General features: G+C 49.3%; 1 protein-coding gene across 1 annotated transcript; it reads left to right on the plus strand.

Annotated features, from left to right (window-relative positions):
- Positions 1-1,165: 1,165 nt before the first annotated feature.
- On the plus strand, positions 1,166-23,909 carry SLC9A6 (solute carrier family 9 member A6). Its single transcript, XM_039572177.1, has 16 exons — positions 1,166-1,442; positions 7,408-7,607; positions 7,962-8,039; positions 8,684-8,760; positions 9,663-9,775; positions 11,335-11,440; positions 14,271-14,412; positions 14,637-14,742; positions 14,967-15,055; positions 15,261-15,374; positions 16,947-17,058; positions 17,435-17,588; positions 17,756-17,786; positions 18,990-19,069; positions 19,684-19,789; positions 20,589-23,909. The coding sequence occupies exons 1-16, from the start codon at positions 1,181-1,183 to the stop codon at positions 20,862-20,864; spliced, it is 2,046 nt and encodes a 681-aa protein (XP_039428111.1). The 5' UTR covers positions 1,166-1,180; the 3' UTR covers positions 20,865-23,909.
- The last annotated feature ends 3,554 nt before the right edge of the window (positions 23,910-27,463 follow it).

Raw genomic sequence — 27,463 nt, forward strand, 5'->3', positions numbered from 1 at the left:
CGGCGCGCGATGATGATGTCACCGAGGGGGCGGGACCAGGCCGCGCCCGAGCAGTGCGGGTGTGCAAAGGAGGCGTGGCTTCAGCGACAGGGGGCGTGGCCACCCCGCCGCTTTCCCACGCGGGGCCATTGATAAAATGCGAGTGGACCCCGGGGATGGTCCTGGGGGGCGGCTGAGGGAGGAGGGGGCTGTCATCTCCCGAACCGGTCCCGTTCCTTCCACCGGGCCAGACCGGATCCCTTACAGCCGAAAACAGAGCGTAGGGCCAGTGGTGCCCGAGTTAATTCCCGCTTTCCACGTGTTTAACCTCAAAGCTTGAGAAACCAGTGCAAGAAAAAACGAGGTAAAGGGATGCACACAGCACGTGCAGGAGGGACGCCCCTGGCCGAGCCAGGCTTGGGGCAAAGCAAAGAAACACCAGGGTCCCACACAGCTAAGCGTCCTGGGTCTTCCATGACCCCAAGGCACAAAGGCAATTCTTTGAGGGCGTTTCCTACAAGTCACCTTGAAGTTGATCATTGGCATTTATTACAGCCCTTGCCCCACCGGCTCCACGCATCGCCCCTATTAACTGGTAAACAAGGTGGGAAGTTTACCCTGATCCCACTTCGGGGCTGACGGCAGCTCTTGGCACCACCCACATGCCTTGGCACAGTGTGAAGGCACGACCACCCTCCAGGTTCCCCTGGACCCCGTGTCCCCATGAGCCCGGGCCGGGGTGTGTCCTGCAGGACATCCCTCCAAAGCACCCCGCGCACAAACAACACCCGCTGCCGTGCGTGGCCGCGCTAAACTACCTTGTACCAAGTCTGTCTGGGGATTTCTTTTCCCTCTTGCAAACCCCCTTGAACTCTGATCACCTACCCCCTTCTTGCGCACTTCTTCGTCCCCCACATCCCGTTCCTTAGGACTCGTCCCAGCTTCCCCAGGGCTCATCGCAGCCCCCCTGGCAGTCCCAGGCACGCCCTTCCCTCACAAACCTCGCCTTACGAGCTCCCCAGGGCCACCCTTGTCCCCTGCCCCCGCTCCCCGTCCCCCTTTTCCCCGCTCCGTCGCTGCCAGCCCGCCCCCGCTCGCTGCCTGCCCGTCCCTATCCGGGCTCCCCGCTCTGTTCCCGCCCCCGGCGCCTGCGCCCAGAGCCGCTTCCTGGTGTCGGCGGGGCCGGGCCGGTGCCGGGGCGATGGCGGGGCCGGGGCCGGTGCTGGCGGCGGCTGCGGGGCTGTGGGCGCGGGGGGCGGCGGGCGCCGAGGTGGCGGCGGCGCATTCCGGGGCGCTGGAGGAGGAGATCGTCTCCGAGAAGGCGGCGGAGGAGAGTCACCGTCAGGACAGCGCCAACCTCCTCGTCTTCATCCTTCTGCTCACTCTCACCATCCTCACTATCTGGCTCTTCAAGCACCGCCGCGCTCGCTTCCTCCACGAGACCGGGCTGGCCATGATCTACGGTGAGCGGCGCCGCGCCCCACGCGTGCATCTGCCGCCCGCGCACCCGTTCCCTGGGAGACCCGTGCGGGAGCTGCCCCGAGCCCTGGGAGCCCCATTCCGACCAGTCCCGGCTGTGCGCTGGGCCAGCTGCGGGGCTGGGTGCTTGCCCGACCGGCCACTCCCATGGCAGCACCAGTTGGGGACCAGTAGCGCGCCGTTCTTTCGGTCAGTGCCTGGTGGCCCCTGCCCGAGGGTCTGCTACAGGGCTTGTTTGGTGGGCGAAGGGGTGCGGGGGGACAGGACACATCCCCTCGTGGGTGCAGCTGGACACTGTTGTGTCACCGGGACAGCCCCGTCCTGGTGTGTCCTGTGCTGAGCCTTATCTGGGTGTTGCTGGAGGGAGGGTTGGTTGTTTTCCAAACCCTAGATATGGAGGGCTCTCGAGGGCAGAGTTACTCCCAAATCTCTGGCAGTGAGGAACTGGTTGGGTTTTTTCCAGATGGCCTCACAGGGTGAAGCTGGTGGGGTCATGGGTTACCACGTCACCGAGCACTGGCAAGTCCCACTTACCTGCTCCAGGGTCGAGAGTGGGACTTGGGGCAGCACATCCCAGGTTGGATGGTGCTCTGAGCAACCTGGTCTAGTGGAAGGTGTCCCTGCCCATGGCAGGGGGGTTGGAACTGGATGATCATCATGGTCCCCTTCCAATCCAAATAATTCTGTGATTCTGTGATCCCACATGCTGGGGCCAGAGGCTGTGTTTCCACCCTGTGTTTAGAGCATCCAGATTTCCAGAAGCTGTCCAAGAACAGTGGAGAGGCCATTTGGGGGATTCTCTCACCCTTTGCCACACTCAGGGACCTGCAGAGCCATCAGCCTTCCATGCTGCTGCCTGGGGACCTGTGTGCACAAGCTCCTACCTTTAGAGTTCTTCCTCCTGCTGTGACAGGACCTCTTGGAGAGGAGCCCCATGTGTATTCCCACAGGAAGTGGAGCAAGGCTGTGGGTCAGTGGAATGAGGCTGTAGACATTTGGGTATTAGAGGTGGCCTGTGATTTACTGAGGTGACAAGGCCTCATGAAGTGGCCTGAACCACAGTATGGAGGGACCGTATATAGGTCTCCCTGGGTTATCTGGCATGACTTCGAGTTCTACCGAAGTAGCACTGGGAGCTGTGCTGGAGAAGTGATTAACATGGCCTTGGATCCATATCTAGGGAAGATTTGTTGAATTTAGGATTGAGAAGGCATCTCCTGCTGTGCACTATAGTTAGTGTCTGTCCTCTGTGCGTCCCTTGCTGGCTGGTGGTGATGTGTGACCACACAGAGTCAGACATGGCCAAATCCCCCACCCAGCAGAAAGCTTTGATCTGAAGGCTGTGGCTTGACCTGTTTGGGCCACTGGCTTTCGTGATCCCAAGTTTCAGTTAATTGGAAGGATGCTCCTTCCAGTTAATGCTCCTTCTAAATGAAGGGGTGGAGACACTTGCGTCAGCCCAGAGGCACGAAATACTGGTCTGCTTTTTCAGGGGCACAAAATACTGCTCTGCATTTTCAGATTACTTCCAGCCACTGGTCAGGGGGGTTCAGACGTTTCTGGCCTCCTGTCCAGGGCAGGGATGGTCACCTCCTGGGACAGGATCTGTGCTGTGAGAGGACATGCTTCCAGCATGGAAGGTCTTCTCTCTCCTGCTGCCCCAGAGCTCCTGACATGCGACTTTCTGTTCTTTCCATGCTTTCACGCTTGCCTTTAACCTGGAGCTTTCTTCCTCTTGTTCCTCCTCTCTCCCTGACCTACCTGAGTGCTCGCTTTATTCTCAGAGCACAACCTGGGTCGTTTCAGTCTCCTGCCAATCCGTAAAATGCACCTTTTCTGTCTGCTCTTCTGCAGACTGTGCTTAGAGCATTGCTGGTGAAATCAGTAATGTCACTTGTCTGATCATACAGAAAATTCCAAGTTTTCCCTGGTATCAAGGCTTTTGGCATTTGCTTCTCAGGTAGTGGCAGCTGCCATAGGAAAAGGGGTGTGTAATTCCCAAGGACTGGTGAGATGCTGTTGTTTTACAGTGGCAACTTAAAATCTGCAGGGAAGAAAGCAGGTATCGCTGTCCCTGGCTCCTTGCAATGCTTTCAGTCCCAAGGAAGTTCACTGAAAACATGGAAGGGCTGCAAAACAGACTCTGAAATCTGAGCAAGAGAAGCAATTTGCGAAAGCTTGTATTTTTCTGTTTAAAAAACCCAACAACAACTAAGTAAAAACTTTTGCATATATCTCTTTTGGCAAAACACATCAGTTTCCTTGTTGTCTTTGTTTTTACTGGAAGTTACAAGCTCTTGCTCCGGGTGGGTTTCGTTTCTGTCTTGCAAATCACACTGTCAGCTCAGAGCTGATGTTCAAGAGCTGGACACTGGCTGGAGTAATTTCACAGTGATAGACAATAGTTGCTTAGTAGCCCTTAAGCTTCATTCCAGTGTTTAAAATGAGTTTCCCACATCTGAGGTACTCAGCATTTAGGATAATTAATTTAACAATTTTGTTTCAGTTCTTCTCAGAGTCTGATGGTAGATGTGCAGGAGCTTCTCTAGAAGTTTAGTTTCCTTGTACTTGTTCCCGCTTGGTCTCTGGATTGCATGTGTCTAAACTGCTTGTTGTCAGGATGTCTTCAGTTGCTACATTTTTCTTTCCTTTTGGTGTCCAGATTAATGCTTGCCTGGGGATCCTGTCTGCTCCCACTGTTGTTAAGTGCTGGGTTTGGTAATATATTAGTCTTCATTTAAAACATTACCTCGGAAATGTTCAACAGCACCTTAAAAAAAAGCCCATGGGCTTTTGTTCTTTTTAATGAAGTCAGGAGAAATGCAATGAAAATAATCTCTTGCACTTTGCATAAAAGAACTCAATTAATTTGCCGGCTTTGCCTTCAGCCTCTCAAGTCCTTGCAGCTTTTGGCTGGCAGCTTCTGTGGTGTTGGGCTCCCTCTGCTCAGCTCAGCTCCCTCCCAGGGCTCAGTTTTGTAAAACTTCTGGCTGCAAAAGCATGTTGATACTGGCTCACACGTTGCTGCTGGGGCAGCCCTGTGAGTGCCCAGAGAGTCTGAACCATTTCCTAAGAGCCTCTTGGAACCAGGAGCACCTACACAGTCCCCTGGGCTTGGTCCAGGGAGCCTGAGCTCAGGACTGGACTTGGTGTCTGGAAAACCTTGTCAGGTTTGTCCCAAGTGCTTCCAGTGAGCTTTGTTGGGTGGGGAGGATCAGATCCACTGTGGAGCAGAGGGGCTGCTGGTGGGGCTGTTTAATGTTAGTGGAATAATTGGTTTCCAGCAGAGCAGCAGGATGCTTTCCCTGAAGGTAACTCTGACAGTGTCCCTGTGTTGGAAGCTGCTGGCAGGGTCACACTCAGTGCCCAGGAGCAATTTGTGCATTTGTGTATTTGCACATGGGTGTCTTTCCCCAACTGGTCTGGGGAGCTCTGGCAGCCTCCCAGGCAGCCTATTACTGAGCAATACAAAACGTCTGATTTTGGGACTTCCAAACAAGGGTCCTTGGCAGATATTGTAGGTTTATCTGTCCCTTTTCCCTTACCCCATTCCTGGCCAGAGTGGGAATTTGGCCCTGTCTGGAGCATGGCTGGCACCCAGTGCCAGGAGCAGCTGCCCGGATAAGGAGATGGCGGAGGAGCAGGGTGCTATCAGATGTAGCACTGCTTTGGGACAGGGATTAAGAGTGGAGAGGCAGGTGATTCAGGATCCCTTTTGAATTCGCAGCAGTGACTCCTTGTGTCTGTCCCTCCTTCCTCCTGTCCCTCCTCATTTCCCAGTGCTGAGCCCGGGTGTTAAAGGGGTTGCTGAGTGGGTTTCCTTCCATCTGAGCAAGGGCAGGCAGCTGCTGGTTTCTGATTCCTGCATGAACCTCTGAAATCAATTTTGTTTTTAAGAAGAAACATCTTAGAAGTCACCTCAGATAGTTCTGGAGGGCTGCAAAGTGTGGTGTAGCTTAATAGCCATAAGCAAATGTAAATAACCCTTCGAAACTCTTTTTATCCCAGTGAAGGATTTTGGTTGTTTCCCGTGGTACCTCTGGGATTGTCATCTTCTGGGTGAAAGGAAAGTGGGATGTTTTGTCCCACTGCTGTGGTGCCATGCAGCCACTGCCACATGCTCATGTAAATACATGCTGTGGCACCTTGATGTGCTTGACATACTTGCTTTCATTCTATAATTTTATTTCTGGACCACTGGAAGATCACAGGAACAGAGGCTGGCAGAAAAGTAAGCTGAAGAATTCCTTTTGGTGTCCCCTCTAAGTGATGGTGGTGTAAAAGCAGATCTCAGCTGCTCTGCAGGGTGTGACATGCCCTGAACTCTCTTTGCTGGAGCTGATTGTGCCTGGCTGTGCCCAGAGGGAACTGTTCTGTGACTGTTGGGGTGATTCAGGGCAGGATAAAGCCCGAAGTGGTGAGCACCTGATTGATGGTGCATGGCTTGAAAGCACCAGTAGCCTTTTAGCTCACCCGTGCTACAAAGTGCTGTATTATACCGAGGTTTTGGGTCTGTCCAGTCCCTGAGCTATGGTGGGTCAGCAGTGGTGACTCTGTGTGCAGCTACCTCCTCTGCCTCTGCTCATGGCCTGGGTGTGTGTTCTGGTGGCCTTGCTGTGTGTAGCACTCCCTGGGGCAGGAGGTGGGGGCTTTTCTCCTGGCCATCGGGAAAAATAGTGAATCTTGTCCTGGAAAAACTGTGGCCAAGGGAGAGAAGTCAGAAAGTGGGTGGCAGATCAGGAACTGGCCGCAGGAGATGCTGCATGAGCTGGGGCCCCACAGTGTCCTGCCCGGGCTCTGCTCTGAGAGGTGGTGGCACAGGAAGAGTTGGCTGTTCCCTTCGGTCGGGGTTGTGCCCTGCCTGTAGGAAAGCACAGAGCAAGCTCTTAATTAAGGCAGCAGTAAGGAAGCAGGAGTGTCCTGGGAGGCAAATGGAGAAACTTTCAGAGTGTTGCGGTCTGTGTTTAGTTCCCACGCGTCTGAAAGCTTTTCATAAATATGTGGTTCAGAGATGGGGTTAAGATCCAGGATTTCTGTGGCGGCTCAGGGCCACCTTAATCAAGGAGTTTCCAAACTCTTTTGTGCTGAAGGCTACATGGAAAGGTGTCTTGTGGGACACCCCTCTTCCCCAGCCTGCAGATGTCAAAACATTCTGCCAGGAGAGCACTCAACACACTTGAATCTGGATTTGAGACCTCAGACAACAAAAGAAAAATGCCTTATAAATTGCTGACTTGCAAATTAACCCCAAAATGCCCCTACTTAGCGGCTGAGCTGGAGGCAGAGTTGCCTCACAGGGCTGCCCGGGGGCTGCTGCTTGTGGTGCGGGGCTGAAGTTTGCAGGGGCAAGGAGTAGATCTGGATGGTCAGCCTGGACTGGGAAACAGGTTTTTATGTTTATATGTTTATATTTTAAAATGTGGTTTTAAAAAAATGGGGAGGCCTGGGAGGAGGCTGTATTGTGCTGCAGCACCTTAGGAAGGATGCTTGCCAGCCTCAGAGTGTTCAGGGTGGTTGCTGGATATCATCTTTAATCCCTGCCAAAATGAAGAGTTTAATGTATCAATGTCAGGTTTCAAGGTGCAAAGGGCACAGTTTGGGCATGTGGGAGCAGCACCTGGGCCAGCAGTGCAAAGTGCTCACCCTAAAAACCTAGCGTGCCCTCGATGTTGGCTGTTTGCTGCACTGGAGTGAGGGTCTGACTGATTGCTGGGTAGTTCAAATCCTTCAGGACTTGTCCATGTCTGTGTTAGAAACTCCCCATGAGCACAGAGTATTCGCCTGGCTCACAGGGGACGAAGGTGTTTCAATTCACACGGGCAATTACTGGGTTGGTGGTTGTGCTCAGCAGCTGAGCAGAGGGTCAGGATCCTGGTGCTGCATCTGTGCTCAGAGGGATCATTCTGGGAGTTTGCTGTGGTTTGTCTCACAGACCGTGTCCCTCCCCAGGTGTCCTGGTCGGTGTGGTCCTGCGCTACGGCATCCACGTCCCCAGCGATGTCAACAACGTGACCCTGAGCTGCCAAGTGCAGACCAGCCCTGCCACGCTGCTTGTGAATGTCAGTGGGAAGTACTATGAGTACACCCTGAAGGGGGAAATCAGTGCCCAGGAGCTCAACAACGTCCAGGATAATGAGATGCTGAGAAAGGTAAGGGAGGCAGTGATGGAGAGGTGAGCAGTCCTTCCCACTCCCTCCACGGGGATGGGTCCTGGATCTGCTGGATTAAGTGTTTTTGTTTTGGTTTTTTAACTTGTGATTGTGATGAGTAGTAATTTATATGTTGAACACAATGTAATGAAACTCTAGTTTTAGCTCATCTTAATTTAAGCTGTTAGACTCTGGGATTTGTCTCCAGAAGGTTCCAGACACATCCTCAGTGTTGCCCCAACAGAATTCACGTGGTGGGGGTACAGGGCTTTCTCCATATATTACTTTCTTATTTGTGTTTCATCTTGCAAAGTTTTAACAAATCATTTTACTGTTTTTTTTTTTTCTTAACAGGTGACTTTTGATCCTGAAGTATTCTTCAACATTTTGCTTCCTCCCATTATATTTTATGCAGGCTACAGCTTGAAAAGGGTACGTGCCTTTACAGTGCCGATGTTTTTAGCTCCTCTGCCTCCAGAGAATTTTTAATACTTGCGAGTGCTTTAATGCTTGCTCAGCAGGCCGAGGCTGTGGGGGTGGGTATGGTTTTCCCCAGCAAATATGGGATTGTGGGAAGCAAAGGTGAGAGTGCCCCCGTCATTCTCGTCTGCCCCTCTGCCCTGGGAAGGGTCAGCGACTTCAACCATTTCCAGCAGGGGTTTTTGAGGTCAGCCAGGCCATTTCAGCCATCCCAGCTTTCAAAGCACTTGGGAGTGTGGGAAGGTTTTAGAAAGCAGCAGCTCTCTGAAATGCTGACTTGGAAGGAGAGGAGAATGATGCAGTTTAGCTTGCGGGAGAAGGAAGGAGGAATGCTGCTGGGTTAGGAAATCAGTTCCCAGGACTTGGAGTAGCACCTTATTAAATGCACAGGTATGAGAAAATGGTACATTCATGTTTATTAATGCTGCATTAACTGGTGGTCTGGCACTGTGCTGTGCTGGGCACCCTGTGTCTGTCCAGTTCATGGTGTCTGAGCTGGGTCCAGGTTGCTGTGGACACTGTGTGGGTGCCTGTGTGGGCTTGAAATAAATCGTTAGCAAAATATAATTCAGTTTCTGTTTTTTTTCTCCTGCTAGAGGCACTTCTTCAGAAACTTGGGATCCATCCTGGCATATGCTTTCCTTGGCACTGCCATTTCCTGCCTGGTGATTGGGTGAGTAGATGGAGCTGGTCTGGTTCTTCCACAGGGTTTTGAGCTGTGCATGGGAGAAGTGCCCTGAGCCTGGAGCTGAAGCTGCTAATCCCAGCTCTGAAAGGTCACACAGGCTCTGCTACTGCTGCTCAGCAGCAGCAAATAATACTGTTTACTGCCCAAACTTCTGCTGCATGGACAGGGTGGTTGCTGTCTAATTGCGAAGTGCTCTCAGCATCCCATGAGAATAGTTATTCATGGCAAGAAAAGATTCACACTTCTCTGAAGATTGTCTTGAAAAATCAGCAACTTCAAATAAGTGAAAGCATAAGCCCTCATAAACTTGAGACACAAGAGTAGAGGGCAGGATCATAAAGGCTAGTGAGCACAGATGTGTTTCAAATCATTTATCCCTCTGTGTAGAGGCAGTTGGATGATTCTCACTCTGGCTGGTAGCACACAGGCTGGCATAGGGTGTTTTCCAGTGGAGTCCAGTGGACTCAAGCAAACTCAGCATCTGCATTATCTGCTTCTCGCTGAAAGTTTTGGCCATTTCAGAGTCAGTTCAAGGTCACCTCACTGAGCTATGTTAATGTGCAGCACTGCAAAGTGATTGTGCGACCCCATAAGCCTGACTGCTGCTTTCCTTTAGCCGTGTCGTGCTCCTGGAGGAGTTCTGCTCACAGTTCCCTGCTGGCACCATGTTTGTGTTCCAGTTCAGAGGGTGCTTTGATGTGTGTGGTTCAGTGCTCACCTCCAAGATCATGGCCCTGGGGTTTCACCAGGCTCGGCCCATCCCATGCAGTTCTTTGGTGTTCTGGCATTTGGATAGCTTTAATCTGGTAAATTCAGGGAAATCAAGCCCATATGAATGTTGTTTTGATGCATCGCAGAGATGTGTAACTGCCTTTTCTGATCCCCAGCTCTGTCGTGTACGGCTGCGTGGCGCTGATGAAAGTCACTGGGCAGCTTGGGGGAGATTTCTACTTCACTGACTGCCTCCTCTTTGGGGCCATTGTGTCAGCTACCGATCCAGGTATGTTACCCACTTTCCCTACATTTTGGCCTGGTTTGAGCTGTGGGGCAGAGGGGAAGAAAATCTGAAACCCCTGAGAGTTCCCTCCTTCTGAATTCTGGAGCTTAATTTATTTATGACATTCTTAGAGGTCAGATTTGTCTCTGTGCCTTTTAATTTTCTTCAGTTATGTGTAATACAGCTTCCAAACCTCTGCTTTCCTGAATCCTTGTTTGCAGTGAAGTCCTAGGCAGCCTCTCTCTTGACTTTGTTGGGGTTTGGCATTGTGTATCTGCTACCCTGTGCCAGCAGCTGTTGCAGAACAAGATGCATAATGTGGGGAGGGTTCAGTTGATAGTGTTAGTTAGTTTAGCTATTTTCTCCTGCTTCCAGTTTGGTTGGATTTTGGCAGGGGCTAATCTAATTTAAATTGGATTAATGAGACACCTTAATGAGCAGTACTGAGGACAGTAGTGACATCTTGGTTTACTGATGCACTTTATAAATCAAAACTATGAAAAACATGCCATGTCCAACTAAATTGAATTTAGTTCATGATAGCTTGCATGTGGTAGCTGTTTACTTGCATACTCTCACTTCATGTGAAAACACAGGACCCAAAAAAACCTCTCTTTGCTCCTGCCCTTTGCTGAGTAGGGCTGGAAATCTTCTAATGCTTAGAATGCGCTGTCGGTGTTACGTCCCTTCTTTGGGCTTGAAATAGGAACAAGAAGATTTTGCAGGTAGAAATGGAGTATTTCCCTGTGCATAAATGGGTTAAACCCCCTCAGTGTGCCCTGAGTGCTGTTCGAAAAGACTTTCATGGAAGTTGATTGGAATTGGCTCAGCCCTCAGCCTGAACTGTGCCCAATGCACCATGCGGTACATCTTGCTTGCCTTGGATATTGTGATGTTCCTGTGAGGCTGATATGCAAAACCTGCTGCTTTCCATTATCTTCTTGGAGCTGTTGGATCACAGAAGAGCTTGAGGGAACTCTGATCGCTGCCAAGTGGCTGTAAATCACAGAAACCCCCACATGGGGTTTGAGCCGATGCCTGGCTATTTCCAGTTAGGTCTGAAACGTTATGTGTCTGTGCTGGCACTTAGAATGTGTTGAATCCAGGGATTTCTCTCAGAGTATCAGGAATGGAAAGGAAAGACTAATCTCACCCTGGACAAGCCTGATCCTTCTGGCCTTCTGCAGGTAGAGGAGGCTCCCCCTGATGCTCCAAGCTGGGGGCATCCTAACAGCTGGGTGGCTCATGCCAGCCTGGTACTGTGGCCCAGCCCATGAGCTCAGACCCTGGGAAGCTCAGAGCAGAGTTTGTTTATGTCTGCCTGCAAAAGATTCAATAGGCCAGGATGTGTTTTAGTAAAAGGAGGAGGGAAATGATGAATCAAATTCAAATCTGAAAGAGCAGAAGGAAGAGTATCAAAGGGAGCACGAGGGGCAGCTGGCACCATCACAGCAGTGGCACAGATGTGCAGGAAGGCAGCTTCCTAAAAAGGACATTTTGTCTTTGATTACATTGAAACAGCAGCACCTTTTTGAATGTCTCTCTATTTTTCTATTTTTCAGTGACTGTCCTTGCCATCTTCCATGAACTCCAGGTTGATGTTGAGCTGTATGCCCTTCTCTTTGGCGAAAGCGTCCTCAATGATGCTGTTGCCATAGTGCTGTCTTCGTAAGTGTCTTCTCTTTTTATTTAGAGTTGTTATGTATGTTACATATCAGGAGTTGGAGGGAGCCACTCGGCCTTGCCCCTGTAAAATAGGAGCATGGGTGTTTGCAAGAGCATCTTAAGTGTCCCAAAAAGCTGTAGTGACATTCTGATGCATGTCCTCATCACTTACCACTGCTTGGGATTACGGATTGCCCTTACAACTTCCGCCTGCATGATGGATAGTTTCATTTTGCTTTTGTGGTCAGTTGACCCATCCATAGGGAAGATTTTATGTCCCTCTGACATGGAAAAAGCACCACATCTGCATTTCAGCCACAAGATCCCACTGAAACCCTTTGCTGATGGCTTTGCTCCTACCTGCATTGCTTCCCATTCATAAATACCTGCTTTTGTTTAGGTGGAAATAGCTGGTGAAGCAGCTGTTTCCTTTCTCTCCCCACATCAAGGAGTTAAATGTTCTTACAGCTGGAGTTAATGCCCTTGACTGAACACTTGGGAAACTTGCTGCCTTTCTAAAAAATGTTTTATATTCTTTAATATTTTATGTCCTCTGTATGCAGGACGTATTTTATCTGCATTTTCACTATGTTGTCGTCATGGGAATTTGTTTGGGAATATATAATACCTGCAGTGGTGACAGCTTAACATATAGCTAAGACTAATGGAGAAAATATTTCTGGAATACTTGCCACTCCAGCATGCTGGTTGTGTGGGTTTTACTGGAGGCAGCAAGTAACACATTGTGAGCTGTGTGTTGTATTTACTGAATTGGGTGCTTCTGTTGAGGTTTCTGGAATTCTTTGTATTGCTCACTCTGGCTTTTTTGCTGGATGTGTCACCGCTGGTGCGAGAGGAAACACTGCACAGCCAGATTGTGTTTCAGAAGTGATCATGAGTGAGGAGGGGATGGGGTCTTCCAGTCTGTGCTGGGAGATTCTGGGTGGGAGTGGGTGGATTCAGCTTCAGAGTAATGGAATTTGTGATGAATCTCGGCACGTGTGGGTGACGGCACCGCACGCAGTGATTTGCCTCTTGCTCTGCTTCAGAGCAGCCCTGTAGCTGTTGCTCTGATTTCCTGCTTTCCTCTCTCCACAAGCTGAGCTCAGTCCACCCCCTCCCTGAAACAGGATAATTTGTACCAAGGCAGCAGCTCCGAGTTCATGCAACAGTTATTTTATTTTGCCTCAGCACTGTAGGCAGGGGAGGATGAGGAGCTGGGCTCTTCGATGGCTTTTGCTGGGTCTCGGTGCCCCACAGCTCCTCTCCTGCCTGCTTTCAGCCCTGGACAAATGTCTGTTCCTGTGCTTAAGGAGCAGGATCTGTGCCTTTCCATTCCTGTCTTGGCCTGGCGTGGCTTGGCAGCGGGAACTTGTTGCAGGATGAAGAGGAATTGAACCCAGAACCGAAAGCTGGTAGGCAGTGAGGTGCCAGGGCTGCAGTTTGGGAGCAGAGGGGGTAAATGCAGCTGCAGGGTCTCTACCTGCTTCTTCCAAAGGGAGGATTCACAGGGATTAAACACCATGGGGAGGCCCATGGGCAAGAACAGGGGAAATAAAGGGCAGCTGGTAATAATGTCTTATTGGCAATGCAAAAAACAAAACCAGGAGAACTGTAAGAGGTTAAAATGCAAAACCAACATCCAAAGAGTTGGTTATGGAGGGGAAATGAAACCAGTCTGGATTTAAAAAAAAATGAAACCTGAAAACCCAGAATAAGAACGTGTTGGTGAATGAGAAGTATAAGATGGGATTGATGAAAGGAATTAAATCATGGAGAAATCTGCAGCTTGCAGTGTAAAAGGCAATGCAGAAAAATGAGATGTATTAAAAGCAGGGAAGTTTAGCAAGGGAAATTACCTGTGATGTGTTGGAAAGGGGAGGTTTGTCATTTGTGTTGCAGAAAAATGTTGGTGTGTAGTTTGGGGAGAAAGCTGCAGGATGTGTGTGCAAGGCAGTAAGTGTCTGTTCTCAGCAGATTTAACAGCAAACATTTAAAGTTCACATCCAGGAGTTTTAACAGAGTGAACCAAGGGATTGCTAACTAGGAGGTTAATGTTTGCGGTAAGTTTACATCAAGGAAAGTGATATAAGGAGTTGATAAATGGGGTTTAGGAGCTGGATAAGGGCCCCCCTGTATCTCAGCCTTTCCAGGTAGAACTGTGGAACGGCTGATGCAAGGCTCAGCTCATCAGGAGTTAGGAGGGAGCAGATTGGCAGATGGGATCAGCACTGCAGACCTGTTTGCCATCTCATCACAAAGGTCTGTTGAGGTCTGGTGGATGCAGAGAATGGTGTTGCTGTCGTGAATGGCACTGCCTGCCCTTGCTACCCTGTGGTGTTGCACTTTGGAACTCAGAGCAGTGCAAACTAAATGTAGTGCATGTTAACTGTGGCAGAATGGGAGAAGTTACAGCTCTCCAGGGGATGTTCACATCAGCCGCCTCAGTGGAGAAATGCAGGTTTCCCACTTGAATGCTTTGTGGCCCCACAGCACCTGGCATTACAGAGAGCTGGTGCCAAACCTCACAAATACCACCATAAATGACACATCACACGAGGCACAGGCTTTGGTCTGCTGCTCTCTAATGTCCAGGAGCAAATGCAGAGCCAGGCCTAGGTGGGGTAGCTGATCCCAAACTCCCCAGGACAGGGAGCATGTGCAGCCACTGCACACCGTGATCCCAGGGGATTGCAGTGTGCTGTGTCTCCCTGGTTCCTCAGGCTCGGTGTTTGCAGCAGTTGTAGCACTTTTAAAGGCTCATGTAGCACTCTGAGGTGCCTCTCCCTCCAGACTAAGCAGTTTTGTTCTTGTGCTTTCCCTCCTCTTCCAGCTCAATAGTTGCGTATCAGCCAGCGGGTGACAACAGCCACACATTTGATGTCACAGCGATGTTCAAGTCCATCGGGATCTTCCTGGGGATATTCAGTGGATCTTTTGCAATGGGAGCAGCTACTGGAGTTGTGACAGCTTTAATATCCTTTTCATGTTTGTTTCTTTTTCCAAGTGTTTGCATAACAGCTTCTTTTTTTTTTGCTGCACTGCATTTCACCCAGATGTTTAATTTTTTTTTCCTAAATTAATGAAGGATGGTGCCATAGCCTTTTTAGGGACAGACTGTGTAGCTATGATACGCAATTGGATTTGATAGGTTGCTAGCCTGCAGTGTCTCTCCAAATTGTCCTTAACCATCTGCCACGTCACCAAGTTCACCAAACTTCGGGAGTTCCCATTGCTGGAGACCGGCTTGTTCTTCTTGATGTCCTGGAGCACATTCCTGCTAGCTGAAGCGTGTGGCTTTACAGGCAAGCTCCAGCACAGCCCTGCCTCTGGGATGGAGATCTGCAGGGCTAATGGGGCCACTGAGTTTTGCTTCTCAGTATTGATGGCAGCCATGGCTCTCCCTCTGCTTGCAGATGTTTAATGATTCTGGGTTCTGGGGTTACTGCATTAAGTTCCCTACAGTCCTGGGGTGCAGCTCAGCTCCGTTTTCCTGACTAGGAGTCTAATGTGATGCTCTGCTCCCCAGGTGTGGTGGCTGTGCTCTTCTGTGGGATCACACAGGCCCATTATACCTATAACAACTTATCTACAGAGTCCCAACACAGAACTAAGCAGGTGAGAACTCCTCAGACCCCTTCAGTCTCTCTGAATTTCAATATTTTTCCTTCCCTCTGGCCAGAATTACATGCATCTGTCTTTTTACAGCTGCATTTCACTAGAGTTGCTTCTGCAGAAGTATTTATTGCATGACCGATGGGCTAACATGCTTTTCTTGTTAAATCTATATTATGTCTAACTCACTTTTGTTTTTCTCTTTCAGTTGTTTGAGCTTCTGAATTTCTTGGCAGAAAACTTCATCTTCTCCTACATGGGACTTGCACTGTTCACCTTCCAGAATCATGTCTTTAACCCTACCTTTGTGGTGGGGGCCTTCGTATCCTTTGGAGCCCAATTTGTAAGACAAAGAAAGAAAGGGAGAGGTGCCTCATTCCCAATTTGTGTTTTTCATTCAAATGAGTGGGTTTGTTTTTTTCAATCAGTCTGGCTTTATTTTTAAAAAGGGATTTCTGCCATGTAGTGGTGCCTTTGCTGGTTATTTTAAGAACACTGAGATTCTTTTTCCAGCTTTTCTGTTAATTTTTTTTTCTTCCCCGTCTTCTCTCCTCTCACGGGCATCCGAATCAGCTGCTGCAGGGACTTGTCATTCAATGTGACCATGATGCCAATGCCAGGCGTTGTCATGTGGCACCAGGAGGGGCTTTGCAAAGGGGGGGGCTGCCTGGTTTAGCTGTTTATTTCCTCTTTTCTATGCTAGTGCACTTGGTTAACCCTGAAAAAAGCCTTTTTTTGGTCAAACAGCACAGTTACAGCTACAGTAGGTGCCTCTGAATGATGTCATGAGAAAGGATTTCCCGTTCTGCAGGCTGATGCTAACAGGAACAAGGGCCCTGGTATGTCTCAGAAAAACAAGAATTTTGAAGGAATTTTTTTCATGTCACAGGGAAGCCAGTTAAATGTGCAGAATTATTTTCACCCTTTGCCAGCACTGAAGCAAGTTTATACTGATAAAACATTTTTGCCAATGCTGACCCATGGGTTTGCAGCAGGCTCAGGTGAATCTCTCTGATCAACTTTTGTGGGGTTGCAGTGGGGCAGAGGGTGTGGAGAGCAGAGAAATGCCATTTGGGCAGTTAAATTGGAATTTTGTGCTGTGCCTCTTCAGTGGGAACTGGCTAACTCGCTGATGAAATAGCTTATTCATGAGAGAGATCATGCAATATGTCTCTTATGCAAATTGTGATGTTCAGGAAAGAACATAAAATCTAGAAGCATTTTCCATATTATTCAAGGCTGTGCGGAATACTGGCTCCAAGATTATTTTTGCCATCTGGGTGCTGGTATTAAAAGACAAAGCTTCAAAGATAAAAAGCAGTATGAAGGAGCTGGTGATTCTTGTATCTCACAGGCTATGAAAACAGAGAGAGTATTAAGATTTTTTTTTTCCTTCTCAACGGCTGCTGCTTTCATTTTGCTGAATAATCTTTGGGAATGGGACTTGGCTTAAAGCTTCAAACCCAGCTGTGAAGTGTGGCATGCTGGGGAATGTCAGAGGGGTTGTCATAGCTGTGATAACTTGAGCTTCACAGAAGACAAATAATTCTTGGGGTGCCAAATGGACCTGGTAGCAGAGAGCGTACAGTGGTAAATGGTGGTTTTTCTCTCCTCTCACTTGTCTAACATGTCCTTTCATCATTTCCCTTGTTTATTTGTACTTGTCTCTGTATGATATTCCTGAATTGCAGTGTGTGCTGTGTTTCAGTGCGGCAGTAGCCTGCTCTTCCCACAGTGCTGTAGCACTCAGAGCTGGGTTATTATCTTTGCAGCCAGAGCACTGGTGTTTCTGCAGCTCTCAGTTTCTGTTGGGCAGTAGAAACTGGCTCTGTGTGCGGGTGGGATGTGATGGGAGACACAGGAAGAGCAATTTCCTTAACATGTACAAATACAGCTTGCTATCTTCCTAGGAAGAGCTGCCAATATTTACCCATTGTCATTTTTACTGAATTTGGGGAGAAGAAATAAGATTGGAACGAATTTGCAGCACATGATGATGTTTGCTGGTATGTTACTGCATCCTTCCTCTGACCGTGTGGCCCGCTGGCACTTCCTTGCCCCTGAGGACCTGGAAATATTCCTTATTCAACACTAAATCTCTTATGGGCAATGTCTGGAGGGGAGGCTGGGCAGGAAGGGGCTCAGTGGTTTGAGATGTAGGAATGAGCTCCTCCTGTCCTGCTTTGAATGCATGGCATAGGGCAGGAAGAGTGTTTGCCTTTCTGGGCTCGGAAAGAGGGGTGATAAAATCATCACTGTTCTCCCTTGGTGGTGGATGTCCCCAGCAGAGGGGCAGCAGGATGTAAACCCCAGATGGGAAGCTGGCCATGGGGGTGGCCTGTGCTTGGGCTGACACAGCTCCTCTGCTGTCCCTTCCCGCAGGGCTGCGAGGAGCCATGGCCTTCGCCCTGGCCATCCGTGACACGGCCACGTACGCCCGGCAGATGATGTTCAGCACGACCCTGCTCATCGTCTTCTTCACGGTGTGGGTGTTCGGTGGGGGCACCACGGCCATGCTGTCCTGCCTCAACATCCGGTGAGTGCAGGGCTCCCCTGACTCAGCACATCCTCCCCCTCGGCCTGCCCTCAGCTCAGGGTGCTCAGCTTTAAGAGACCAGAGGCTGATCTCATCGTTCCCCCTGGATCCCAACCTGCACTCCCTGGCACTGTGTGTGTGACACCTTTCTTGTTTTCTCCTCGCAGGGTCGGTGTGGACGCGGATCAGGAGAACGTGGTGAGTGTACTCTGCTGGGCACCTCTGCAGAGGAATCTGCACTGCACCCTCAGGGCAGGGTTTACATCCTGACCCTGGGGATGCCTTTCTGTACTTTGCTTCCTTCCAGCTGCGGGAGTTTTTAGCTCCCCAAGTGAAAGAGTTTGCAGTCAGTGGGAGTCTCAGCTTTTCTGTGGTCTCTGGTTTTCATGAGCCTTGTTTTGACTCAGCTGGAAAGAAGGGCTCAGAAGTAATGCTGGACTGTTTAGTCAGTCCACGTTGCTGCTGCAATAGATTCAGTCTCTCCCTTGCTGGGTTTGAAATAAATCCCAAAGTGAGCATGACATGGAGGCTCTGCCTCATCCTGGCGTCCAGGGCAGCACAGAAACACCATTTACTGACTCATTTTGTGTAGCATCTTCTGCCCATCTTTTACCCATGGGTACCCTCAGCCCCTGCTTACGCCCTTTTCCTGTGGATAGTTACATGGAAGCCTCAGAACCACTGACCACACTGAGATAAATGCTGGAGCCCCACAGCCTCGGGAGTTTTCCTGCCTGGTAGTTCCAGCTGTCTCATTCATGTGTCTGCAGCCTGGTCATGCTGTGGCTGTGGCTCTCCTTGGTTTCAGTGTGGATTCTGCACCTTGGAGATTCATTTTATTCAGAGCCATTTATTGGGCTGTTCACGTCCTGGAGAGGAAGCATCAAATGTGACAGGCAGCCCAGGGCCATAAATCTGTAAGCCAGATTTCTATGAAATACGTAATTGTATTCATAGTCCCCTCCAAACAGTTTCATACTTTTTTTCTCTGACTAAAAGGAATCCTGGAGTTCCCATAATGCACAATTATTTGCATACAGCAATATCAGGCGAGATCTGATGGAGGTTGGACCTGTCAGTCACTGTTAAATATGACGTCTGGGTGCAGCTGGCTCTGAGGCACTTTAAACCTTGGGGCCAGACACCAGAAGGCTCTAGCAGCAAAATGGTCACTGTGCTTTGATACCACCTCCCTAAGATGGTTGAATGCTGCTCAATGCAGCCAGTTGTGAACATCCTTATACACACAGCAGCCCAAAGGCTTCTTCTGAAGAGGCGATGGGAAAGTCTGTGTCTCTTTGTGTCCCCTGGGGATAATCCAGTGTCCCATGGGGTCTCCTAGCCCTGATCCAGGTCATGGCTTGTTGTCCTGCCCTTCTTTAATGTTTTGCTCTCCCACAGGGTGTCCCAGAGAGCGAGAGGAGGAGCACGAAGGCTGAGAGCGCTTGGCTTTTCCGCATGTGGTACAACTTCGATCACAAGTATCCTTGAGCTCCAGTCGGCATGTGCCATGTCAGATCCCACTGCCCAGACACCTCTCACTTGGACCATGACTTGCTCTCTGCTTGGCAGAGGAGCCAGTGTTTGCTTTCCCATGACATTGCTGTGTTTTGGTTTGCACCTACTTGTGTCTGTGGCTGCAAGAAATGACCATTCCCACCTGCTGTCAGTGGGAATGCAGCAGGAGTTCCATTCAAAGCTGGGCTCTCCAAGGTTGCAATCATGGGGGTCCTCAATCTCAGGGGCAGGCGGGCAGGAAGGGATGGGGGTTTTCTTATTTGCAGTCCCTCTTGGTAGATCTGTGCTTCTCCTCCCTTCCAGATGCTGTGCTGTGAGTTAGTGGAGGAGTGACGTCAGGCTGAGGGGCACAGGGTGATGGGACAAGCGATGCTGCTGAGCATCTTACCAGGACTGTGGCCTGCTGTGTTTCATTGCATTCTTGTTGCACACCATTACAACTTCTGTGATTCTACGCATTTGTGTCTCTTTGCTTTCTGTGCTTTCCTTGCAGTGCCGAGTCCTTCAGTGCTGCCATCTCACTCCTTGACTCACTGGCATGGCTCCATTCCTCTTTTTTCCTTAACCCTCTCCGTAGCTATCTAAAGCCTCTCCTGACACACAGTGGTCCCCCGCTGACCACCACGCTCCCGGGGTGCTGTGGGCCTGTTGCTCGGTGCCTGACAAGCCCACAGGCGTATGAGGTAAGTCCTTTAGTGTCCTTTCTGTCACAGTGTTTTGGGTTTGACATGTTGATGTTTCTCTTTTGGATGCTGTGCTGCAGCATCAAGCTGGGAGCATGAGGGAAATGAGACCTTGGGGCTGATGGGTGAGCTAATTCCCATGAGCATTTTGCTTTTCCAGCTCACTGTTGGGTCATGAAGGGGTTTGTGGTGTATTCATGGTGGTTCCTCAGTGACTGGCTCAGTGAAGTTGTCACAGCTGTCCTTCCCCAGGCCCAGTTGGGAGGAGACACAATTCCCTATCCCCTGCTTGCTTCCAGCCTTGCAGCTGAGCCATTCCTGCAGCCCTTTCAGCTGCATCACTCACAACCAGAAAGGTTGCCAGCATTGTCATGCCCAGGGGTCCCTCACAGTGGCAGCTGTCCATGCCAGGAGTCTTCTTGGCCTGTCTGCACAGTATCAGCATCAGGTTCCCTGACAAACCAGAAATGGCTGTGATGGGTCAGCAGTGCAGGTCCTGTGCTCATGAGTGTTTGGTCCTGTCACAGCCACTCAATACTGCATTCCCCGTGTACCTGGCTATGGCACCAGAAAGAAGAGAGCTGGGAGGGCCCTTTTAGGCAGTCTGCAGAGAAGTTCTGCATGGTGTGAGTTACCTGGGCTCTGAGATGTGTGTGTGCCATGTCCGGTTCTGGTCATGGTCATGGCAGGAGAGTCTGTGACTCGGTGCCTGTGTCTCTGCTCAGTCACCATCACCATGCGATTGTAAATAGCTATTCCAGAAGAGTTTAACAGCACTTTCCTCCTGTTTGTTCCTCAGAATCAAGAGCAGCTGAAAGACGATGACTCCGACCTCATTCTGAACGACGGGGACATCAGCCTGACATATGGAGACTCCACGGTGAACACCGACTCAGTGGTGCCCGGTGGCGCATCCCGGCGGTTCGTGGGGAACAGCTCAGAGGATGCCCTAGACCGGGAGCTGGCTTTTGGGGACCATGAACTCGTAATCCGGGGAACACGCCTGGTCCTGCCCATGGATGATTCGGAGCCCCCGTCAAACGTCCTGGATAACGCAAGACACGGTCCAGCATAAGGTTGCTCGGTTTAATTCACAGTAATATTTGCATATATGATAAAGAAGTATGTACTACCTAAAGTCTAATGCATGTCTCAAAATGTCTAAGCTGTATAAATATTATTTATATGGTGTCAGAAGAATATAAATATTCTCTGCCAAGCACTTGCAAAGAACAAGCTGCAAATTTAAGTTAAAAACTGTGTTGACTGCACTATGTAGGGTGGAACTGTTTTAGCGTAAGAGTCTTTTGCACACAGTGAGCTTCGTTAGTGTGTGATTTAATGAAGGGTTTAGTTCCCAGCGGGTAAGTAAAGGAGCTGTGACTCCCTGTTCATCCTCTGAACCTGGGAGAAGAGGGTGGGGAGTTGCTGGTGAGCAGTGGAAATTGCTTTCTAGTCAAATGAGAATTGTTGAGTTTCTTTTGGTCTCTGATCTTTGGATAGTCACGTTTGAAATATCAGCAAAAAATCTGCCCACAGACCCTCTTGCCAGGCAGTGGATGGTGATAAACTTGTTTCACTGTGGGAACCTGGAGACCTTCTGCTTTTTAGTGACCCTCTGCCCAAGCCCTGCTTTAGTGGGCTCATGGCAGACTCCAGCCAAAGCTGACAGCAGGTGGTGTCCAGCTGCTCAGATGGGAGAAGGAGAGAGGGATGGTTGGTGTCTGTAGTTGTGTTCAGGAGAAGGAGGCAATCCCACAGAAACTACACCAGGTGTGCACAGATTTTAGGTCTGAGTCCATCTTTCAGCTGTGGCTCAAGCAGCTTTCTAGAACCAGCCGTTAGATCCTCTTTTGGCAACTAAATTTCACATTTGGGAAGTAGCCATGTCTTTGCGCGGGCGAATCCCTGTCCTGGAGTCACAGTTGTAGCCAAGGTGTGCAGAGCTGCCACAGCTGCACTTGGGGCTGTGGAGCCCAGACAACCTCAAACTCGAGCTTTAGGGCTGCAGATCCACACGGTACCTCCGGAGCTCTCCAGAGGCATCCAGCTGGTACTGAAGGGGAGCCCTCCGTCCATCCTCCCACAGAGTCAAAAACCATTGCACTTTGTTTGATAACTCCTTAGCATGCTGTGTGTCTGCAGTCCCCACCCGACCTTTCTTGTGTCTCTTTATCATTTAATGAGAAATGTTTGCAAGTTGGTTTTTGGTTTTAATTTACGTTTTTATTTTCCGAGGAAGAGCACAGAACAATTTCCGATTTCATACTAGTGTTAAAGGATTTATTCTGTAGTTATGGGAATGGCTAAAGGTGCAGTGAAACTGTTAACCCTGACATCTTTTTTCTCCTGGAAAGGGGGAATCATGGAAATTTACTGTATGTAATTTTATTATCTATTTTATCTACAGTTTTTCTATACAAACCTTTCAGGGTTACTGGTGCACTACAGGCCCATTCTGGAGCTAACCCTCTCCAGAGGGCTTAAACAGAGGTATTTAAAATGAAAATACATGAAAGAGAGCCAGGTGAGTCTGAGCACTCACAGCTACTCATTAGCTGTCTTTGGAACAAACTCTGCATGTCTCAGGATGACCCTGAGACCTCAGAGCAGCGTCCCCACAGCTGTTTTCCCCAGCATCACCTGAGAATTGGAGGAGACAGGAAATCCTGACATTTCAAGTGTATATGTATAGTTGAGAAAATAAATCTATGCTTTTTTATTTTTTTTTCATTTTCTCAGGTCTAAGTAACATTGCCTTAAATTTATGGATGTGAAACAATAATTATTTTGGCAGTTTATCCCCAAGAAAATGCTTTCTTTTTCCTTCTGAACAAAACGTGCAAGTGTTGCCATAGGACTTCCCTAGAAGCAGGGTAATGCTCTGTTTATATTTGGATATATTTGGGGCATCTTCCTTGCACCTGTAAATGGCATCCCGCTGTTAACAAAGTTGTTGGATTAGTGCTGGCCTTTGTTTCCTACTATGCAGGAATTCCATAAAGTGAGTGTGCATTTTATATGGTGTCTGTAACTTATCTTCGTGTGTTTAAAAAAAAAAAAACAAAAAAAGGAGAAAAAAAAAAAGTAGGAACCTGTTGATTTTAGGTTTACTGCATCACTTCTACATCCTGTTTTTTGTTTGTTCTGCCTTTTCGAAGAGGTATGATAAATAACTACCTCTTGTTTTTTCCTGTATAGCCTGACTATGAATTCAATTTACAGAGTTGGGGCAGCTGGAGGTGCAGGACAGTTCTGCTGCCCTGGGGCTCCCTCCCAGGCATTCCCAGCTGAGGTGCAAATTTGCTGCGAGGTGGCCTCAAGGTGATGTTTTCCCATGGCTGTGGTAGCATTCTCTCTTTCTCTGACCCTTTGACTTCAGTAATTTGTTCACTCACTGTAAACTTGCCAAGGCATTACCCGTAAGTCTCAACTTTTTGCACCAATAACAGTTCAGTTAGTACATCAAAGGAAAAAAAAGTTAACCAATGATGATTTTATGGGTTACCTTATGATCCATATATAATATAATCAGGATGTTTTGAATAGCCTTAATCAATGAATGAAATTCAAGAGTGATTTCATAAATGAATGGGATTCATCCTCAGCTGATTGTTTTCTTTGCTGGGCTGCAGCAGAGCACACAGGAATGCCTGGTGTGTGGAGACAGAGCCCTGATGCTTTGTGCTGCAGATGGAGTTAAGGGTACCTTGGAGAATCAGGCTGAGACGTTTTGCCAAATAGATAAAACAGCCCTGAGAAGGCAGTTTACAGCCCCCACAAAGATTTAGAGAAGGTGCCCTTCTTCTGCAAATTGAATTTTCATGGTTTTTGCACATGAAAAAGCATTGTAGGTAAAGTTATGATTTGTACTGGTACTGTCAATTTGTGTGGTAATGGCATTAACCCTGTAGCTATGATGTTTGTGCAGCTGATCTGTGATAGCTGATGATCACTATTGGACCTTCTGTTTACACTGACTAAATCCTTTACTGTTGCATTGTACTGTGAAAGAAGGATTATGGGCCTATAAAAGATTATTATTTTTTTTTTTGGAATTGTGTGTACTGTTTCATTAATTCACACAGAAATAAATCTGTAGCAAAGTGACGACGTGCCACTTGACCTTCTGAGACCGGTTTGTTCATGGCCATGGCAGCAAGGACTGGAGGGCAGCTGGGCTGGGGCGCACACTCTGCCTTCACCCCAGCTCCTGGGACACACCTTCCTTGCAGGAGCAGGTGCTGGGGAGCAGAGCCATGCTGGTTTCCAAAAGCTCCTCCAGGAGCAGCAAATCCAGCTGGGATAGCGCTGCTTAGTCCCAGCCCTGGAGCAGAGTGGACCTGCATAGAGGCATCACCATGGGGTGTTTGCAAAATCAGGGTTCCTGAGCTTTCCCAGGCTTTTATATCCCCTGTCTGTTGAATTTGCATTTGGGCTCCTGGCTGGTGATTCTGCCCACTGACTCCCGCCTGTACCATTTCTTTTGGTGCCCTGTGCTGAAAAGGCAAGATATTCAAATGCTTTACAATCCTTCAGTACAGAGGGCACCTCAGAAACTTTTCAGGAATCTCTTTCTGAGGCCTTTGGTTCACAAAGGACAACTTTCATCCCTTGAATGGTGTGAAACCACGTTTTTACAGCTCTGCCTCACTGCAGGAAGGTAGCCCTGACACCTATTTAAACACACTTATCTCCCACCCATAGCAGCAGGCAGCCAAGGGGCTGTCTGTGCTGTTTTCCAAAGGGACTGTGGTCTTTGTGTGGGGTGATGAATCCTGAGCTGTCCTGCTGGGCTGTCCTAAAACTGAGATGGCAGCTCACAAAGTGAGTGAGAGGGACTTGCCCAGCATCACACTGGTTGTGGGTGGCCTGTGCTACTGGAAGTTACAGCAGTGGGACAGGAGACAAAGGTGTTATATTATTTTCTTGCTATGAAACAATGCTAATTCCATTGTACACTCACACCTCAAAATCCTGACAGTCGGAATAAACACCACTAATCCCACTGGATATAATATCCGTGCCATCCAGCCCAGCTTGGGTTGGACTCGGGCATGTAACTAAAACAAACAAGGACATCATTTAGCAATTGAACAAAATGCCTTTTGGCAGCTCTTCACCTTCCCAAACCCTCAGAAGAAGTGTAGCAGACCCTTTCAAAAGGATTGTTTCCGTGAAACAAGGTATGATTCAGGCCCTGCACCATTGGTGAGGGGTATCCCCAGCACCCAAAATATAGCTGGTGTGTATCCACCTCTGGTGTGTATCCACCCTCCACAGCACAGGCAGCTGCAGGTGGGCACCCACTGGGATAGGCTCACTGTGCCAGGAGCTGGCATGTTTTATCAGCCATGCAAACATATTTTGAATAGGTGCTGTTCAGAGGCGCAGCAAGCAGGGACAAGACAGTTCCCTGCATGGTCTGGGGAAGGGGGGGCTTTCCCTGCAGGCAGGTGCACAGAGCTGCCATTTGCTGGTTAGTCCCTGTTTTATTAGCTCTGCTCAGTTTGGGCTGATGAGGGGCAGTTTTCAGTCAGTACCATCTGTCCACCTTTATGTGGAGATCAGTAAAGCGCTGGGAAAGGGGCCAACACTGGGTATCTACAGCCTCAAAAAAATCACAGGGCTGCTTTTAGAGCAATCCTGTATTGCCATGCCCAAAGCCACAGGCAGTTCCGCACACTTGGCTCTGCATCTCCACATCATGCTGGGGTAGCATTTATATGAGGAAAAATTTTTTTAAAAGCAAGGCTTTGATTCTTCTTCCTTATCTCATCATGGCCTGCAAGGAGCTCTGGTCCTCGCTGGGTCCTCTAGATGGCAATATTGGAAAGGACAGTAATTGTCCACCACCACGGTGTCCCTTCAGGTGCGGGCCATGCAGAGCCCACTGGCCCACCCCAGCTCCAGAGACCCTCCCCATCCCCTGCCATGTTCACCATACCTCATGCACCATCCAGCTGAGTCCTTATAGCACAAAGGAAAGGAGACCCTGTTGCAAGACCCACTGCTCTGACACCCTGAACCCCTTCACAGGAGCCACCACCTTCCAAACACCTGGGAGTCTGGAGGTGCTCACAGACATCTCCCCTGCACCTTGTTTTCCCCTTTAAGCCCAGCTGCTTGTTGGCCAATTTTTTCCCTATTAAGCTTTCAGAATGAGAAGTTTAAGGTCAGTGGCCACAAGCTCATTGCAGGATGAGTTTTGGTCAGAGATGAGCTGCAGTCCTTGCTGAACTGCTGATGCATCTCAGAGCTGGTCCAACCGTACCCCAGCACTGAGCCTGCAAGGGCACCTTCCCCCACGTGCTCCCATGCCTCACAGGTGCTTGTCTCATATCACCTGGGCACTGGGCCACTCCTAGGACTAGGCTTTGCTGACATCTGCAGCCAGTTTGTGGTCATCATGTCTGTTTGCACTGTTGCAAGAGGACTTTCTCTTGTCACAACTCCAAAACAGTGCATCTCACCAGATGTGGGGAGTTTTGTGGAGGAAACTTCTTGGTGAGGTGAAGAGAGGAGGTGGGGGTGGAAGTGCCTCTCAGATGCCAGAGGGCCCGAATATAATCTCACAATAGTACATTGCAAAAAACATTTGGCCACGTGTCTGTGATAGGAGAATAATTGGAAGACAAGGCAAGTAATATGGAAACAGAGAAATGGTGTCCTTGCTGACACCCCTAACAAAATCTGCCAAGCTGTTGAAGGAACCCAGGAACTGGGAATGTTTGTGTACTCTGTGTCCAGTGCAGGCGTAGCAACACTGCCAGGCACAAACACTGTGTATACCCCCTGCTTTCCACCTCCCTCCTCAGCTGGGAGCCATGTGTGTGTCATTTATCCCAAAGGCATTTGCAACACACCTGGTACCTTCAGCCACATTAACATCAGAGGCTGCTTTGCACCTTGCTGGCAGGGGCAGTGCTGGGGACAGTCTGGCTCCTGGTACCCTACTCCCTGCCATGGCTAAGTGGGAAATGGCACACCAGCACAGTGGCTCTGATGTCCCTGAAAGCTCCTGAACCTCAGATAAGAAGTACAGCAAAGTCTCAGTGTGTTGGCTGCTGCAGAGGTGAGGTGTCAGGGTGAGGCTGTGACTGGAGAGATCAAAGCCAGGGAAAGCAGGATTCCAGCCGGTCACCACTCAGGGCTGCTGGAGGTCTGCTCTCAGAACAGTGTTTGGGGAGCAGCGACTCTGGAGCACGTTCCTTTGGGACCTGCAGCCCCTCTTGGTGCTTTTCCTTTCTCCAGCCCTCATAGTCCCTGCACTTAGAACGTGGGTCAGAGGCTGCACTCTTAATGAGTGCAGGAGTCCTGTAAGGTTCAGGACTCTGGGGTAGCAAAGCCTTGAATCTGTTGTCCAATATTTAGACATGTGTATATACAAAAGGATTTGGTCTTTATTAATTGTCCTTTCATAGGAAATTCCACCAGCTCTCCTCCTCCCAGGGGTGCCAAGGATGCTCCAGCCCCAAGGAGCCCATATATGGTTGCAATCTCCTAATCTTGCATGTTCCACAATAGTGTGGTTGTGACTACTTTTAAGGATATGTGTGAACATTGCTCCCTTTCCTGTGTGCATAAACTCCCAGGAATGTGGAAAAAGATTACAAATGTGCATAAATTAAAGCTGTCAGCTCTGTACAGTGTGTCAGCCCTTCTACCTGCAGC

Source organism: Corvus cornix, chromosome 4A, assembly GCF_000738735.6.
Source record: "Corvus cornix cornix isolate S_Up_H32 chromosome 4A, ASM73873v5, whole genome shotgun sequence".
NCBI classification, from domain to species: Eukaryota; Metazoa; Chordata; class Aves; order Passeriformes; family Corvidae; genus Corvus; species Corvus cornix.

What these genes read in the sequence shown, in the direction of transcription:
- SLC9A6 (XM_039572177.1), top strand. Translation starts at nt 1,181, where the DNA reads ATGGCGGGGCCGGGGCCGGTGCTGGCGGCGGCTGCGGGGCTGTGGGCG. An exon ending in ATAATGAGATGCTGAGAAAG is followed by an intron (nt 7,608 to 7,961) that starts GTAAGGGAGGCA and finishes TTTTCTTAACAG; the next exon opens with GTGACTTTTGATCCTGAAGT. An exon ending in CCTTTGTGGTGGGGGCCTTC is followed by an intron (nt 15,375 to 16,946) that starts GTATCCTTTGGA and finishes GTACAAATACAG; the next exon opens with CTTGCTATCTTCCTAGGAAG.